Source organism: Heterocephalus glaber, unplaced genomic scaffold, assembly GCF_053883595.1.
Source record: "Heterocephalus glaber isolate CG9 unplaced genomic scaffold, H.glaber_assembly_v1.0 deba00000281, whole genome shotgun sequence".
Taxonomy (NCBI): Eukaryota; Metazoa; Chordata; class Mammalia; order Rodentia; family Bathyergidae; genus Heterocephalus; species Heterocephalus glaber.
The window spans coordinates 24880205-24898909 of NW_028258139.1; the positions used below are offsets into that span (position 1 = coordinate 24880205).

General features: G+C 46.0%; 1 protein-coding gene across 7 annotated transcripts in view; it reads left to right on the plus strand.

The window, feature by feature from the left end:
• Window positions 1-18705, plus strand: part of Asap1 (ArfGAP with SH3 domain, ankyrin repeat and PH domain 1) — a 322988-nt gene that overhangs the window by 71303 nt on the left and 232980 nt on the right. For all 7 annotated transcript variants that reach the window (XM_087184109.1, XM_087184129.1, XM_087184116.1 and 4 more), the window contains exon 3: window positions 5997-6123. In XM_087184109.1, coding sequence (XP_087040235.1) covers window positions 5997-6123 — 127 coding nt within the window. The remainder of the gene's footprint in view (window positions 1-5996; window positions 6124-18705) is intronic.

Genomic DNA, 18705 nt, shown 5'->3' on the forward strand with positions numbered 1-18705 from the left:
AAAATTTACCCTGGGGCAGCATGGTGGCTCGTCCCCTAAGCTTATGACATCAGACTGCCTGGTCCTGCTTCGGACTGGCCAAGATGACCTCTAAGCTTCAGGTTTCCTCTGTGTGTGAAATGAGGATAACATAATTCCTGTCCCATATGGTTCCTGAGAACAATAAGAGAGCTCTTGGCTGCAGTTATTCAGAATAGTGCAGGGCACCAAGTCAGCAGAGTAATTGTGAGCTGACAGTATTGTTCTTTTACAGGACGGGACTAGAATATACTCTTCCTAAGTTCATTTACTTGATATTCACGCTATGTATCTTGGATTCCCACCATTCCTTGTGCCTCTTTTTCTCCTACCTCCATCAGGAAAAACAACTGGGGACAGGGAGGTAGAACAGAGTATTTTGTCTCCAAACAAACCATGTTCTCTTTACTTACTGAGAACACGCTAGCAGTTTTATGTGAAGTATTTACATTAAATTAAGTATATTTGAGACTAGAATAGGCTTTTTGATATATTACATGAAATTGCATGAGTGCACTTGGGAAGCATTTGTACAAAGAACATGAAGGAAAACAGTCTTCAGCTCACGGAGAATATGGCAACTTGAGCCTTATTAGTACAACACAGAATCAAATACATCCCTTCCTCTCCCGTCGCTATACAGCTTTCCTTTCCTCTGCCACTTCTTTAAGATGGCAGAAAATGAATTCATAATTTATCAGGTGAAATAGGGAAGTAAGAAAACCTTCTTTGGTGGTCCAGGCTGGGAAATATACATCTAACAAAGTAGCACTACATCAGGTACAGTAAAAAGATTCTGCAGGCAGTGGCAAAAACATTGGATTTAGAACTGGCCAGGATCAAGAATGGTAACCTGCAGTGAGATTTCACTGTTTCAGATCCCAGTACTGTAATACCTGGATCCCAGGACTATCGTGTGAACAATTCCAGACACTGCATACATACCAACCAGTGCAGTGCCTGGCCTTGGATAGGAGCTCAGAAAGTACAGTCCCATATTCCAGCACCTTTACTTTTTTCTCTGATAAATTTGGGATAATTACACTTACTTTATGAAGTTGTCAAGAGGCCTAAAGAAAGGAATGTGTGGAAAATTTTGTAGTTAACAAAGTGGTACATAGCAGGTCTGGGTGAATGTTTTAACAGAAGAATCATGATTTATACCTCCAGGTAAGATTTTCAAATTTCTCTTAATTATATCTAGAAAATTATATCTGGAAAATACTCTCCACCTAGGATGTCAAAGACCCCACTAAGGACTTTATATCCCTTAGCTCACTGAATTTTCAGAACACTAAAATCTCATTGCCCCCCTTTTATAGATGTGAAAACTGAGACTTAGAGAAGTACATTACTTTAATAAGGTCTAATAATTGCTAAGTAGCAGAAATGTGAGCCCAAGTCTAACTCATGCTCCTACAAAATAAATGCCTTGTTCTCTTCCACAGAAGTCACTTAGCTCACAGAATCGGTCTTAGTTAACCTCTCTCTGGTTGCTGAGACAAAATACTTGACACCCAAAGTTAAAGGTTTATTTAGCTCACAGTGTGTTGAAATTTCAGTCCATAATCGAATGGCTCCAAGGCAAGGTGGCATGGCAGTTATTAGAGAGGAGAAACCGTTCATGGTGGGCAGAAGGTACCAAAGTGATCAGAGAGGACAAGTTTCTTTCTGTCTCTTACATTGTGATCCGTCTACTGGGATTAAGGTGGTACCAAACCGATCAGTGGGCTAATTTAGTAATCACCCACCCTTAATCCTAGAATTGCACTGTGAAACACTCACACACTCTAGATCCAGCCACCTCTGAAAAAAGCCCCACCTATGACTGCATGAGGCTTTGGGGGGTCAGCCAGACACAGCCGTAACAGTATCCTTCTTTACAGGAGCTATGTTTTGTGAAGACAGGGCTTTTGTGATCTCAACTCATTTGATTCTGATTGGCATTCATCCTGCTTGACTCTAGTACTGTTTGTTTATTTCTGGAATCCAAAACTATCACTAATGGGTCTGATCTCACAAAGGATGCTAAAGAGAGTAAGGTCTCTGAAGACTATTTATTCCCACATCTGAAATCCCAAACTCTGGGAAATAATGTGTAGCCTTCCCTCCCCTTCTTCCTTCCTCCAGGTGACTAATTTAGAGATACATGAGTTGTGGAATGAAAAGAGATGTATTGTAGTCATATTTCACATAAGAGTTCAGAGGGGATTCACATGAGTGATTATTCACTGTGCAGCAACGTCTTAATCCACATCTTTTCATTTCACTTCACTTAACTTGGAACAAAGGTTCATTATTGCCTATTACCCTAATTTTGCAAACGAGAAAATAAGGCTAAGCAGTGACAGAATATATTGAAACCTGGGTTCTCCTAACAGGAAGCATTTTCTCTTCTTCCTCTTCCCCACTGCTCTGCCCCATAAAGGCACTGGGAGGCTCTGATGACTGCTTTGCTGGCTAGCACTGCGGCTCGGAGCAGGGGGCTCTGCTGGGTTCTTGGGCCCCGAGAACACCGTGGACTCCCCACTCACTCCACCCCACCCCTGGTCCCTTGCCAGTCATCTTGCCAATGTGCCCTTGTCTACAAGGCAGATGGGACAGTGAGGCCTGCAGCTGGAAATGCGGCCCAGAGCCAGTTCTCTGATGACAGTGGAGTCTGCTGTCACTACTGAGTAAGCCACCCCTTTTCTTGCCACCTCTACTCAAGGAGACAAAGAATGCCCTGCCAGGACCACCGTCTTGCCCCTGTGAACAGGGCTGAACAGGATGAGTGATGAGCGTGCTGAACAGTCTCTGAGGGCGATTGTGAGGATGACAACAGAGATGATGCTTGCTTTATATAAAGCTGGGAGCTCTGTGCACGTACGTGTGTGTGTGTGTGTGTGTGTGTGTGTGTGTGTGTGTGTTCCTGGTCTGGAAAAGACTGTACCTATTTCTGGGGAGCTCCATGCAAAGAAATCCAGCATTTAAGTTTTGCTCACATCAGACTATTTGCTTTCAGATATCCAGAAATGGTTTGCAGGGTATTTGAGAAATTGAGAGGTACAGATTTGCACTTGGCCATGGTTTCAAATTTAAAGAGGATTATGGTCCATGAACCCCTGAAATGGTGGGCTGAGGTATGAACCTTTGAAATTCTAATTGCAGACCAGGTTGAGGAGGTAAATACCACAGCACAATATCTCATTGTTTGCATATTCCTTTCTTGGCCAGATGAGGCAGGGGAGGAGGAGATACATAACATAATCTTCAAATGAAACTGAAACAGCAATTGATGGTAGCAGTTTGCTCTCTCTGGCGCATTCAGTCAAGAAAGAAATCCCCAGCTGTTTACCATCACAGCTGGCTCAGCTTGTTGTAGTAATCTTTATTCCTTGCGTCTGCATTGCAATCAGGGCTCTGTATAGCTGTGTTGGCACACCCACCTCTGGTATGGAGTGGCACCCAGGCCCAAGGTGACAGCATCAGCTATTAGGAGAGAAACCTCTGGAACCCTGGAGTCCAAGGCTTCCCAGAATTGAGGCAGTTCTTCATCAACTCTAAGCTTTTAATTACAGGTCCTATTTATCATTCTCTATGTGTCAGATATAGAGCATGGGGAGAGCTACCACCTTAGTGGAGGTGATGGTGCTGTGTGACAACTTGGAATAGAGGGAAGAATAGAGCAAATGCAAAAATCAAAGTCTGGATTTATTTCTAGCCTACAGGAAGGCAACCCCTTTTGAAATGAGTCTAAGTGCTTGGTGCTGTGTTCTAGATGCTCCGTGGGGCAGTGTGTCCCTACTGAGACTCACAGAGTTTAGTCCAAGCTACTGGGTGCCATATTTACTCCGAGTCAACAACTTTCCAGATGCAGTGGAGAAAGAGGAAGAATTTCCTCCTTGGTGGCTTAGCCTTCAAAAGCCCATGTTTTGCAACCACTGCACCCAAACAAGCCACCTTCAGCTGCTTGCTATCTCCATCTGGCTCCTTCCTCAGATCCTCAAATTCCATGACCAAGCTATGAAATTACTAATGAGAAAATGGGTGCCTGTTTATTTACTAATATTTTAGCAACTGCCTCTCTAAATGGATTTCTGAACACTTCCCTTCGCCAGGGAAGTGTAACTGTGTGTCTTTCCTTAGAAAATTCTCCCTTTGGTTTGCAGAAATGCTTTCCTTCCCAGAGCAGGGTCTCCTGGAGGACAGATGAGCACCTCGCTGGAGGGACAGCAAAGGTGGGGCAGTGTCAGGGCTGGGTGATAAACCTCTCAGCTTTCAGAAAGGCTTTCCTGTGCACAAAGCATGTTTTCACTCACTGACATTTAACTTCCACAGCTTCCTGGGGGCAGAGCCCCTATCTTTCACCTTCATGGGAGGCATGTGAGGGCCCCAAATCCCACTCTTTTCTGCTACCTTATCAGACAGGCATTTTCTGAACATTTTTTAGCGTTTATACCATAGTTGCTGCAGTTCTGGTAAGCTCCGAGAAAGCAGGGGCGTTATCATCACTGACTCTCCAGATCACATGACAGGCTCTTGGTGTTTGTTGACAGAGACACTGCATTCCCATGTGAACTGCACTCACGGACTTCTTCGTGCTAGGCCCAGTGCTAAGATTCCTGCCCTGGGGCCTTGGGCTGTAGCCAGGGTTCAGGACCAGACAACAGACCCCTGTCCATACTACCCGGCAGGAGCTCATCCTGGGGAGGCCAGAGCCTTCTGCCCTAATGGTCAAATTGCCAAGACCAGCTACAGGGCAGATATTCAGGGGGCTTCTCTAGGGTCCAACTGCAACACCCAATCCTGAGGTGGCCAGCGAGGGCAGACGTTTGTTTTTAATTGCCCTGGGGCTTGAACCCGGTCGGTCTGGCAAAGTTGCCAAGGCTGAGCTCGAACTTGTGATCCTACTGCCTGACTCCCCGAGTGCTTTTTTCCCCCTCTCCAATTTCATTCAGTCAACGGTGAGAAATTAGGTGGATTCTTTGAACTCTAACAGATTAAGCTACTTTAGGAAAATAGCCACTTGCAGGGGCCGAGGGGCGGACTGTTGGTACTTTCTCAGCTGAAATTTGGCTTCTGCTTAGCGTTGCACACCATCTGCACCCGAGAAATGTCTTTACACGCCCTGACCCTCGTCTCCCCCTTTTTTTTTTTTTTTTTTTGCATTAAAAAAGTGCAAATGACAAGATTCGGAAATTGTGAAAATACAAAAACCTTTTCATTTGCCTTCCCTAGGCCTTCCAGCGACCTAAGTAATTGCATAGGGCTGGTCTTCTCGGGCAGGAGCCCGAGCCCGGCCACAGCCTCGCGGCGGGAGGCGGATCTCCTAGCCTCAGCCTCGCTTCCTGCACCCACACGGGACTAAAAAAGAATGCGGGCAACTTTTTTTGGTCTCCCTCCTGCAAAAGCTCGCGTAACCAGCTCACCGAAGTAACCGGCCGGGGGCGGCGCCGCGAACCTGCAGCCTCGCCCGCCCGGGCACCCGCGTCGCAACGAGACCGGTGGGGGCCGGGTGGGGGCGGCGCGGGGGCGGGCGGCGCGTGCGCAGAGCACTTCCTTGTTTGTCCCCGTGACCGGCGCGGTAGCGCCACCCGCCCGCCCGCGGGAGTGAGTCTCAGTCACCCGAGCCTCGCCGTCGCCTGTCAGAGCTTTTGAGGAGCCCCCGGCCGCAGGGTCGTCCCGGAGCCGAGCCCTCCCGCGCCCCGCGTCCAGGGCCTGCGCTCTCAGTCCCGCCGCCGCCGGCATGAGCAGAGGGAGGCGGGGCCCCCGAAGACCCCAGCCTCGCGCGCGCCTCGGAGTTTGAAGGGCCCCGCGCCCGCCGCCGCCCTCGCCCGCCCTTCCTCTGCCGCGGCCCGGGAGCCGCGCCAGGCCGGGCGCCGGCGGCGGTGCGGGCTCCTCGCGGGGCGTTCATGAGCCACCGGGCGGCCCGCGGCCCCGGGAGCCTGCGCCGTGACTCACCCCCCGCCCCCGCTTGTGTCTCGTCCCCCCGGCAGGATGCCGGACCAGATCTCCGTGTCCGAGTTCATCTCCGAGACCACCGAGGACTACAACTCGCCCACCACGTCCAGCTTCACCACGCGGCTGCACAACTGCAGGAACACCGTCACGCTGCTGGAGGAGGTAGGTCGGGCCGGGGACCCGGCCGCTTCTGCTCGCAGCCGCTGCCTCGCGGTTGGATCGTCTGCGGTCTGAGCTGGGGAAGAAGGGGGCGTTGGGGGCTGCGGTGCCACACCCCCTCCGGAGCCCCCGGCTCTCGGGTGAACGGGGGACTTCAGCCGTGGACCCCCCTCCCCGAGCCGGCTCTCTCGAGGCTCTGCAGTTTCAGGGGTCCAGGGACTGCAGGTGGGGAAGGACCCAGCGCTCAAGAGGGAAGTCCTTTGCCTGTCTGGCACCCTGCCTGCGTGGCAGGTATATTGTCTGCGCTTCCACTTCGTCGTGACCCTTTGGTAACCTGAGTAGGTGTCTGGCCACGGAGGGCAGAAAGGCAAGTAGCAGCGCGGCCAAGGTCACCAGCGAGGGACCAGGAGATGGGCAGTAAACGCACTTCTCTGCCGCCAGGGCAGGCTTAGCTGCAGAGATAAGGGCTGGTGGAAAAAACCCAAAAGAAAAGGAGGAACTCAGGGTGAGATGTCTCCACCCCAGCACTCCTTCCTGCTGGTCCTGGGTGCCTGAGGTACCAGAAGCCCAGTGGAAGGAAATCTACGCAAATTGGCCCCACCTGGCTTCCCTCGCCTCAGCGGGTTTGGTAGGGCTCAGGGCTGCTGCGCCAGGTCTGCAGGGTACTCCTAAACTGAGAAGGAAGATCTGAGGCCCATGCAACTTGCAGAGCTGACTAGATTGGGAGAGAGGAGACCAGAGGCTGCAGAAAGAATAGCTCTTCTTAACTGATTCCTTCAAGAAAAGCATGGGGGTGTCCAGGGGCAGGGTCCAGGGCAAAGCGATTTCCTTTAAATTTTTAAATGAATTTTGTGATAGATGAGTAAGGAGGAGCCTGCAAGCCCAGGAGCTACTGAAGCCTCAATGAAAATAGGACCTTTGCCCTGGAACTCAGCCCTGGTCTGTAAGTGCCCTAATGCACCACTCCCTCCTCCCGGACCTGCCAAACCTATTCCAATTGAAAAGGCAGCCTAGGGTGGCTGTTAGGAAATGAGATACGCCCCCCCCCCGGGGGGGGGATTGTGTGGTTGGCTTCTTTGAGGTTTGGGGAGCTCTTTCTAATTTAAGACCATTCTGGCCAGCTCTCTGTAATATTGGGAAGCTTAAGTTGCTGTAGGCAAACTGCTTTTGATACCAGTTTTTTTGTTTGTTTTTTGGTACAGGGGATCAAACTCCAGTCCTTACTCTTTCTAGACAGGGGGGCGTAACCACTCAGCTAAATCCCCAGCTCTTGATACCAGTTTTGATACTTGCCCATGCTTTAATTAATATATGCAGAACTGGTATTTGGAAGCATGAGAGCCCTAATTTTTAGGAGAGGAGAGGTCTCTGTTAGTCCCATCTTGCCCGCCTGCCAGGTGCTGGGAATGAATATGAACATTTCATTCCAGTTGCGGATGCCTTCTAGAGTTCTCTCTGCAGTCCTTGTTGGGTGGTTGAAATGAATTTTTGAAGTGGATGGGGAAATACAACCTAGGTAGGTTTGTTTGGGTCTTTAGAAACTGTAAGTTGTTGCACTAGCCTGACAGTATCTGGGATTAAACAGAGTTGCTAGGTATTCATTTGATTGTAATAAATTGGAACATGCTGTTACAGGAGCATTTTGCATCCTTTATCTGTACTTACTGTCTGCGTCTCTAAAGGATGTGACATTGATTAGACTGTGGGGTTATATTCCTTCTAGATCAATTCTTTGGTCTCTTCTAATAGAGCTGTCACTTTGGTAACTTTCTGGCATTCAGATAGTGTTACTGTATTCTGTGCAGCAGGTGATAAGGGTAGTTTGTGGTGATCATAGGGGCATTTGCATATTGCACTGATGCCTTAGGATAGTGTTAAGGTCAGATTACATGTAGCTGCTTTTGATCTTAGTGCAAGGTAACTAAATGGAGATGCGACTGATAGAGGTAGGGGTGTGTGTGTGTATGTGTCAGTGTAATAGTGTCTTGCAAGGTTAGGTAGGAAATAGATCCAACCATAAAGCAAGTATGGTCCGCTTGTGAACTTGAGAAGAAAAAGGAGCCAGGCTAGAAGTTCAAAAGTGTCATACTAAAGTACATTGACAATACTCCTGTTCCCCAAAACTAGAAATGTTTCTGCAGGATGGCATAGTTTTGTAATTCTTTTTCTGAACTTGAATACAGTATTGGTTAAGAACTCATTACCCCCAGTTTGCGTCTTTTAACTCTTAAGTTATATTCCATGAGGTTAGGCTCTTGAATGACTACCTTTTGCATAAACGTGAAATAATGTTTTAATTTCTTACCACCATAGTTGAATTTCTTTATTTCCAAGCTTACATATGTGGAGAGGGTACATTATTATGAATTTCTTAGGTGGATTACTTAGTTCTTTTAAAAATATAGGGTTCGAGGTTATTTCCCCCAAAGTGCAGGGAAAACTTAGGGGACATACCACAAAATTTTGTTAGGATTTGCTTCACGAGGGAGATATTTGGAAACTAAGTAAGTGACTTGTGTTATTTTTTGGTTATTCCTAGGAATAGGACTTTTGGGTACTTTTTGGTGATGTAGAAACTCCAGAACAGGGATTAATTTGGGTAACTTGGAATTCTCTCTTCAAAAGTATATGTATTTTCCTAGTTCCAGCAATTAAGTACCTTCCTTTTTATGATCTTTTCTGCTCTATGGATTACTAATTAACATGTATAAAGCTGAAGTGAAAAACGGATCTCCAAGCTTGGGACCTCAAATTAACCCACACTCTCTCTTTTGCTTTGCCTCCTTGGCAAGGAATATGTTGTGTTGTGCAGATGCTGGTGCCTTTATTTAAATCTTTTTGTGATGAGCACGAAAAGAATCAGAAATACATCATAAGAGGCAAAGAGCTTGCCTCTGGGCTTTACCTTTGAGGAAAGAGTCACACGTGGCTGTGGAGTCAGTTTGGCTGGCACACAGTGAGTGAGTGGCTGCCTCTGGGGGCCGGAATGGATCCACTGGTGTTCAGCCAAGGTTTCATCCTGGTGTGTGAGTGTTTTCCAAGCAGAAAGCCAGAGCTTTGCTTGTTCAGCAACCGGAGCACACTGATGCATGCCATTTTACTCCTGACCATTTGGAAGTTATGAGTAAGTGACTAGGAGGAGAAGGGTTTTCCCAGGAAGGGAGCAGGCTGGCATTTAATTAGGACCACTGTGAGGAAGGCAGGAGGAGAGATTCTCTTTCAAAGAATAGCATCTTTTGTAAGAGGGAGAGTTGAGGATGGTCGATGAAGATGTGCATGGTTATTTTATATTGGGCCAGCATTTTATTTTGGTGTTGATGAAAGATACATGTACAGCCCACTTATTGTGCAATTGCTCCATACCAAAGCTGTTGTATGTGCCTGGTGTACATGATTACATGTGATCCTCCTGTGAGCGCCATAAAGGAGAAGAAACAATTATGATCTCAATTTTAGAAAGAAGAAAAGTGAGGCCCAGAGAGATAGTGACTTGTCTCTGAGGTTCAGCTAGTAAATAAATGAAGTTAGGAAGGCATAGAATACAGTAAGTTTTAAATGTCCACAGACATATTTTAGTGGCTTTGTAGACAACATAGCTGGCTTAGGGTATATTATTTAGCCCTCTCTGAAGGCACAAACAATTGACTGAAGAAATGAGTGAAGGTATGGAATGTAGATTCATTATCAAGGTCTTTTTTTGTACTAAGAGTAACAATAGTAATCAATTATTAATGTTTTTACTATGTACAAGCCCTGTTTATGCTATTGTTTAATGTTTAGCCCCTACTATTATCATTGGCCCATTGTAAAGATGAAGAAACTGAGGATTACAGCAATTAAATATTTTCCCCATAGTCACACAGCGGACATGGGAATTAATCCCATTTCTGTAGAGTCCTTATGGATGGCATTTAAACTTCACCTGCATGTATTTCCTTCGTGTAAGTTTTAATTTTTATCCTTGTGCTTTTTGGGGCATCATCATCCCTGCTGTTGACCATGGGTCATCAGTCTTTGATAAAGAAGCTTATGTCCTCAAGTGCTGTTTTGTGAAATCTCACACATAAGAATTCTGTGGCCAAGGCTTGATGTCAGATCTTGTTCATCCCCTCCCAGGGTTCTAGAATGCAAGTGCATTTTGAAAGATGGTATACTTAATAAGAGGTGCAACTTAAGATAGCAGCTGCTAAACTTGAGGAGTCTGTCAGTTATCCCCAAAGAGTGTGTGCCCTTAAAAATAAAAATCCTTCTCAGGAAGAGTTACAATAAAATTGAGATGGATCCCTTTGCTTACAGTAAATAAATGTGTTTGAGTTTTCTCTGGACATGGACAGCAAAGGTCAGTGAGTGAAGAAGAGATTTACCCGCGGAAGCAAAGGGAGAAGGAAACTTCTTATGTGCCAATCCTCATGCTTTTTCTAAAGCAAGGGAGAAACCTGTTAGTAAGAAATTCTGTGCTAATGGTGTTTGCCCTTTTACATAAGTCTTTGGTGTTTAAAAAACATTTCTGCATCTGTCATCTTATAAAAGTCCATTCTGATAGCATTCTTAGAAGTATCATTTTATATGTGAATAAATAACAGCTAAAATGTTAAATGACTTGTGCAGGGTTACACAGGAACGGATAGACTTGGGGCTGAATGTAAGATCTCTGAAATAAAACGTTTTTTCTTTCCAGTGTCCTTTCCGCTTCCTAGCTGTTAGATATTTTGTCTTGCAGGGCTCATGCAAGAGACATGTATTTATTTTTCTCATCTCTACTTAATTTCTAATGATGTGGAGAAAAAATTGGGGCTAGGGAAGAAAAAGTAAGACAGTTGCTTTTCTCTGTTCTTCTGAGACCTCTCTAATCTCTGCCTTATGTAAGCAGGGACAGTGTTACCAGCAGCCCTCCCTGGGCTGGGCGAGGTGAAAGGGGCTGTGGTTTCCATGTCCACCCTGGCATACACAGTCTGGAACCAATGACCACCCTTTTGCCCACAGACGCTGCTCTCCTTTGGAGTTGCAGCAGGGCTCACCACCTCTCTATCTTCCAGCTTCTCGGTCATCCACCCCCCTGCCTTTTTGCCGTGTGCCTGTTACTCGGGGAATCACTAAATATCTGAGTTGAAGAGACCTGGGAGAATATCTGGTGTGGTGCCAGACATCCTGGGAGCCTGATCTCCAGGAGGCCCATGAAAGGTGTCTAGTAAGCTGCTTGGTGTATTGCAGAAAAATTAGTAGACACCTCCAATGATTGCTGCAACTCTCATACACATATGTTTGATTTTGGCTGAGACAGATCAGTGCATTGGTGTAGTAGTGGTATAGATAGTCGGTGCACTGATTATATTCGGATCACATGCTTAGACTGCCAGCTGTGGATCCCTAAAAGTAGAGAAGCAAAGTGTTGACATCCTCATGTGAGTCAAGGCTTGTATGCCTATGGGAGAAGCTCGTGAGTGATGAGGACCTACACAGGTCTAGTTTAGCCCTATTGCTTTGAGATACGGAGACTGAGGCCTCCACATGAGAAGGAAATTAGGCAGGGGTTTGAATTTAGGGCTCGTAGCTCCCATTCTAGGGTTCTGGGGTACTCTGTTCTCTGTCAGGGCCTCAGGGGGCTGGTTGTTTATGGGGTGGGATGTCTTTTCCAATACCATCCCTAGAACTTGCTTCTAGGAAGATCAAGAAGTAAACATGAAATGAGGGCCACGTCTAGCTAGCCCAGTCTGCTGGTGTTAAGTGGTGCTTCCCAAGACATTCTCTGTGAGGCCACAGTAGCCCTCCCTGATGTTTGCCTAAGAGGCTCTCATCAGAAGCCAGTCGTGTTGGGCGTCAGGCACTACCCAGGCTTTTGCTTTTATTGTGAATGGATCCTTGGAGCTCGGGGTGGTTTCTAGTTATGTAACCGAGTCATTTGGGGCTTCTGGCCTTAGCCATTCCCACATCTATTATTCTCACATGGATAAGCAATGGAACTGGGGATTGCTCGCTCCACGTCCAAGCCTCTGTCTTCTCATGATAAATAGTGATGTTTTGAGTATTAAAGAAGACAGTGCATAAAAGGCACTCATCAAGTGACTTCATACGTTGGTACAAGGTGGCCCTCTGAATGGCAGGGTCTGTTAGTCACCTGTCCTCCTGTGGGGCAGGGAGGAAGGGAGTGAGTGAGAGAAGTGTTCTTTAATGGGTAAATACTATAGATAGATAACAGCTCTCTCTGGGGCCTACTGGCAACGTCTGTGTTGAGGAGGATAAAGTTCCCTTGCTTAGGTTTATTACAGCCCTGTAATAGCTAGGGTGTGTTGGGCAAGGTACTGAATCTTACTGTGTCTTAGTTTTCTCATGGGAGTATCAACCTCTTAGTGAGTCAGTGTATGTAAAGTGCTTGCATTAGTTCTTGGCATGGTAATCACTATATAAATGACTGCTCTTATTATCCTCATTATTGTTATTGCATTAGACCATCGAATGTGTGACTGAGAAGAGAGACTTGTTAAGACTCATTTTGGAAGGGTGGGTGATAAGCAGGTCAGACGATAGCCAACTGTGTACTTCAGGGACCCTGGTGGCAGAGACACAGGTGGGGCTAAGGGGCGGACCAGGGCACACACGCTTTGCCCATTGTGATCACAGCCATAGCCAGCTTAGTCTGAAACAGGCTGCCACGTCAGGGTGATAACTGTATTGAGCCCTCCGTGTGGGCGTCATCCAGAGTACTAAGGGAAGCAGTGACCAGTGTTGCCCCTGTCCCAGGCTAGCCTGGAGGGCTCTTCCAGTGCAGCCTTACTGCCCGCGCTTTCTCCAGTCACTGCCAGTTCTTGCCATCTGCATACGTATCCTCCCTACCATGACCTCTCTTTTGGGGCTTCAAAGCAGGCACTGCTGCCCCTTTTGATTTTTGGTGGGGTTTTAGGATAATGAGCTGTTTTCTCTGTTGCATACTAAATGCAGGTATTTGATTTTGGTCATCTGTAGGAAGTATTTATGCCTTGGCTCTGACTGGAACAGAGTGTGGCAGCAAGGTTGTGTGCTTTTCTGATTGCAGCTTGAAGTACCACAAGGAATTCTGTTTTGGTTTAGAGGCAGGAGTCTTAAAATCTCTTGAATTTCTATGTGCTCCAGGCTCTTTTCAGTGTTAGTAAAATGATTTTTAGTCATATCTGGGCAGGGGTTAGGTCAGACCTGGAAGCATTTGACTTCACTTTGTCCTAACAGAATGTAGTTCACAGTGGGCCTTATTCCGGACAGAGCCCCATCTGAGCAGTCCTGAGCATGGTGCTGTTTGTGGTCAGTTATGTAAGAACTGAATTTTAATGCTGAGACTGTGGTATAATTTTCCCCAAAGAACAGGGATATGTGTCCTTTTGATAAGATACTGTCCAATTTAGTCACCCAACAGCTGAGAAAACAAAATCAGAATTTTGTGTGTCAGGGAAGTAAATCCCAAAGACAGTTGCATTTTGGTGCCTACTTTTGCAGAAAGCAAAGAGTTGGCTAAAGCAATTGAGACTGTTCCTTTCCCTTGCCAGTTGTGCTTTGGATGAAGGAAAATATAAGCTGTTTCTAGCTCAATTATTAATTCAGCCTGGATACCTTGTGTTTCTGTAGTGTCAGGCCAAAGGACTAGAGTCAGGACGGCCACGCTGAATGTGACACCCAGCACACAGAGGGCCATAATAAGTATGATGATTAATTATTACATTATGACATAAGCCTCATGGAGCTGGAAAAGGCCTTAGAGATCATCTAGCCTTTTTATGGATCAGGAAGCAGAGGCCCAGAAAACAAGTATGTTTGGCTTTTTTGTTTGTAAGTTAAGGATTCCTACTCCCTTCACCACTCCCCAACTCACAGCAAGTTAAACAAAATAAGAGATTTATTGAGAGAAAACTAATGGAATGTATTATGGAACATGGTGGAGTAAAGGATAGGAAATGAAGTATTCTTTTGAAGGCATGGGCAGATGATGGCATCCCTGACCCTACATAACCCCGAGCTCCAGTGTCCCCCATCATTTGCTCTCTTTGCCTGGTTTGGGGACCGATACAGGTGGGAGGGAAGATTGGGTTGGGCCAACGTGGGTCAGGTGGTCACCTCTGGTTCATTCAGTTTTGAGTAGGATCATGGGGTTTCATGATGGATAGGGCCAAGTCCTCCATTTAAGTACCCCTTCACGGTGGTCCTCAGAGAAGGGTAAGAGGTTAGAGAAGCAGACTCTAAACCCAGATGACAACAAAGCTGAGACTGGGAAAGTTAAGTGGAGACGACAGGAGCTCACACTGGGAGAACCAGTAGGTAATATAAGCAGGGCAGATGCCTGGCACCTAATGGTACTTGGAAGAGGTTTCTCTACCCTTCTCTCTGCAAGTTTTACCTTCCCTTGACCTCTTCTGCTCAGTGTTCATTTGGGATCCTTGAAGGGCTGTGGTCAGAGCACTGTGCTGTCTAGTTTTAGCTCTGCAGATGTGGTCAAAAAAGACCAACATTTTGCACAGGGTGTGGGCAGAGTATAAACACCCCATTGTCATTAAATCCTCCGTGATGATGTGATGCTCTTCTTCCGTAATCTTTCCATGGATACCCAGGATGGATGGAAAACTAGGCAGGCAACTGGTCTGTCTTAGGGTTCACTTCTGGTTTGATTCATCTCCTCCCAGTGTTAAATAACGGAGCCCAAGTAAAATGACAGCCTTCCTTCCACACAGCAGCTTCTTTGCTGCCCAGTTAACACACTAAGTAAAACTTGAGCGTCTTTATTGTTTGAAAACTGGGGAGCCTTCTTTTATGTTTCATTAATCATCTCTTTTTTATGAAGCCCATTTCCTTTCCCTTGTAATGTTTATTCACATTAACAGCGTTTATATAAAATTAGATACTCCTTATTTTCATGAAGTACAAATCAAAATAAGCATCACTGCTGGCCCAGCTGCTGCTGCTACCTTAATAATAGCAGCATCTTTCATGGCAAAGTGAGTGAATGCACTGCCTTCCAGTGAATAAAATGGTGCCAAGCCAAATAATGCTGTCACATCCTGAGGCTTCTGCGTTTTGTGTGGAAGGGTTTGACAGTTCAGAACCGGTGACGCTGCGCTAAACACTGGTTCTGTGGCGGGCATTGGTTGGGTCCCTATCTCCCATCATCTCACTTGGTCTGAGCCTTCCAGAGCTCTGTGGTGCAGGTGCTGTGTCGCGATTTACGGATGCTGAGCGAGGCGTAGAAAAGACTCAGCTTTGTCCATGCTCTCTCTTCACATTAATTCTCACGAAAAAAGTGTGTGTGGGGAACAGAACGAGCAGAAAATAGGCTTCTGCGGAAACATGAACCGTTTGGGTTAGACTTGTGAAAGAACTTCCCGAGAGAGTAACGAATACCAGCTGGAAGGCGTGGAAATAGTTTTTCTTTTTCCCTTCTGATTTTAGGATAATTTTGTCAACCATAGACTAATGAAGGCAGTGGTACAGTGATACCTTGGTGTTCAGCTGCTTTGAAGCTGAGTGAATTTGATACAGAGTTTTGTCGGGTCCTTGTCATTTGGTCATTGTGCAAGCCAGACTTGGTGTCAGTCAGTTGTCTTGTGGCTCGTGCCCTTTGCAGCCATAACAATTTGATACTTATTGCTTTTAGTACTCTTTGTGCTTCCTGGGATCAATTAATGAGTACTGAGGTAGCGCGGTATTGTTGTATTCACACACATCTTCACTTTGGGCAGATTGTCACTTACCCGGTGCCAGGGATGCATTCCCCTCCTCTTTTTAACTGATGTAGCACTCGTATTTGATTGAAATTATGAAGGTGGTCGTGAAACTGCCTTTGATTCATAGTTCTTTTGGGGGGGACGGGGGTACTGGGGATCGAACTCAGGACCTTTCACTTGTGAGGCAGGTGCCGGAACCACTGAGCTAAATCCCCAGCCCTGACATGCTTCATAATCTTTTTTTTTTTAAGGATGGATTGGCTTTATCTGGTGTTCCTAAGATATAAATTTACAAACTCTTTGAGGAAGGTGGTACAGCTTCCTGGCAAAGCTGTTTTGGGTAGCTAATCTGAATGCCAAGGAAGCAAAAACCCTCTCCATTTAGTGACCGGCTCATTGCAAAGTATGTAGCAGAGTTCATTTGGCACATTTTCTATCAAAATAGTAATGATAAAGAAAATCTGAGTTTTAATTCTGTTGACCTGTAGCTTCTAAGAGGGCCATTAAATTTAAAGTGCTTAATTCTGGGACATGAAGACCCTTAGACAGAAGGTAACTAGAGGAGGTGCGGGGCTACCTCTCTTGCTCACGCCATGTCCTCGGGGTTTTCTTGATCCTTTGACCTGTTCCCATCTGTAACACCTGGCACTCTTCCAGGGACAGAATTGCAAGGAACGAGGCCCCGGAGGGCACCGCAGAGTGGAGGCTACAGGCCAGGTGGGCAGGCTGGGGACTCAGGGCAAGGGACACTGGATGAGAGGCTGGCTGAGGCGTGTCCCAAGGCTCTGGACACACTGGAGATAAGGTTCCTAGAGAAAAACTACCAAAAAAAGAGGGGTGAAACTCTAGGGGAGGAAATCCTGCAGTTGAGAATTGGAGAGAAGCATGGGGAAAAGACACATCTCAGAGCTGACAGCTTGGAGGAGTGCAGCCCTGAGAGCCGCAGTCTCTAAGAGAACCTGAGTCAAGGCCTCGCTCATCCCCAACCTGGTCCTCACCAGTATGAGGGCTGCAGCCGCCGAGCCCAGAGAGCTGCAGCAGGAGGGTAACCATCCTCCAGGCCAAGCTGCCCCCGCCGCCGCTGCCTCCGCCCATCTGATTCATAATTCTTTTGAAGGCAGATCCACTAAAGATTTTTCAGATACTTCGAAGTCTGTCTCTGGATTTTGTCTGCATGCCTACTGAGGTCTAAGACAGCTGGAGGGGGGTCATTATGCTCACTAAATTTCCTGATGATTGTGCCAGAGTAAACCTGAATGCTGAGCTAAATCCTTTGCGTCTCCTTTTGATGCCTTGACTTGTGGTCTTTCATTGGGTTTGTAGCACCAGTGACAGTGATAGCTGTCACTGTATGAGTCCCAGCTCTCTACGGAGTACTTCGTATGTGTTGTTTCCAACTCTTCCATCAGCTAGGACGTGATGGCGCTCCGGACACAACCTGGGCCCCACAGACCACCCTCTTCCCCCTCTGCTTACCTTACCTTGCGTGTGATTTAGCAGCAAAGTGTAAGTACTGTAAACAGAAGAGAGTTTGGATAGCATTCACTTTTATAGTGGAAACAAGTGCACAAATAAGATGTGCATCTGCCAGTGGAAAAGAAAAGCATTTTTCCTTTCTGATTTTCTTCCTTTTAGTTGAGTGGGAGGTATTTAAACCTAGATAATTTACACCAGTCATCTGGGGCAGCCCGTTCACAACGTGGTATGAGAGGAATTAATGAGAGAATTAGTATTTTCAAGAGAAGTTGACCTCTCTGATTTTTCTTGGTGGTTGTTAAGTAGCAAAATATGATTTTCTGAGCATTCATACCCTAGGTTTACTCTCCAACATTTTTGTGTAGTACTTTTATTACATTGTCTCATTTTTATCGGCAAAGTACCTCCTTAGGCAACAAAGCCACCATTTCCTCATTTGACAGGTGAGGAAATTGAGGCTTAAAAAGTTGAAATGATTTGTCAGAGAAAACTTGGCTGAGAAACAGTGAGACTTAGTGAGTTCTGCCTTCTAGTCTCGTGCCCCACAGTTCACCATCTGAAGAGGAGACAGACCTTTGTAGTAGGAAATATTGCCAAATAATTTGTAACTTAAGTAATACCTTTAGAATTAAGAAATACATGTTTTATTGTTGGTTAATTTTGTGATCTTTCGTGTTATTAGATCTTTTTCCTTCCTGCCTCCTAAACCTTTGAGGTCCTTTCTCTTAGTAGCTCAGTCCTCCGAGATTTTTCTTTTGAACACTTGTTTTTTTTAGTTTTTAACTTAAAATTTTTTGCATGTGAAAAGGCAGAGAGACTACAGTGAGTCACTGTGTAGCTGTCTTCCAATTTCAACGTTCAGTCTGCTTTTGGCCAGTCCTCTTTTCACCTCCACTCTTCTTTTGTGGTATTGGAGATTGAACTCAGAGCCTCGAGAGCTAGACCCTCATCCCTCTTGAATAGCTGGGATTATAAGGATGTGCCACAGTGCCTGGCTCTTTCCTGATTTTTTGAAGCAGTCCCAGATATTTCTTTTCATCCATCAAGTTTCAGTAAGGAGTTGAAAAAAATGAGCCTGCATCATAATACTGTTACCACATCAGGAAAAAAACTTTCCACAGTATCACAAAATATTCCCCTATTTGTTTTCCCTAGTTGTCTTTATTCATGTCAAGATCCAAATGAATTGACTATGTTGAGATTGATGAACATATATTTTAAATTTCTTTAATTTATGGGTTTATTCTCAATGCAGTTGAGCCCTATGGCAGTGATGGTGAACCTTTTAGAGCTTTCAGTGATAACACACGTGCTATGGTACATGTGCCATAGATTTTGCCACCACTGTCCTGTAGAGTTGCCCAGAGTGTTGATTGCATCCTGGTGTTACAATTGCACTTGTGCTACAATCTGTGCTTAATCATATATT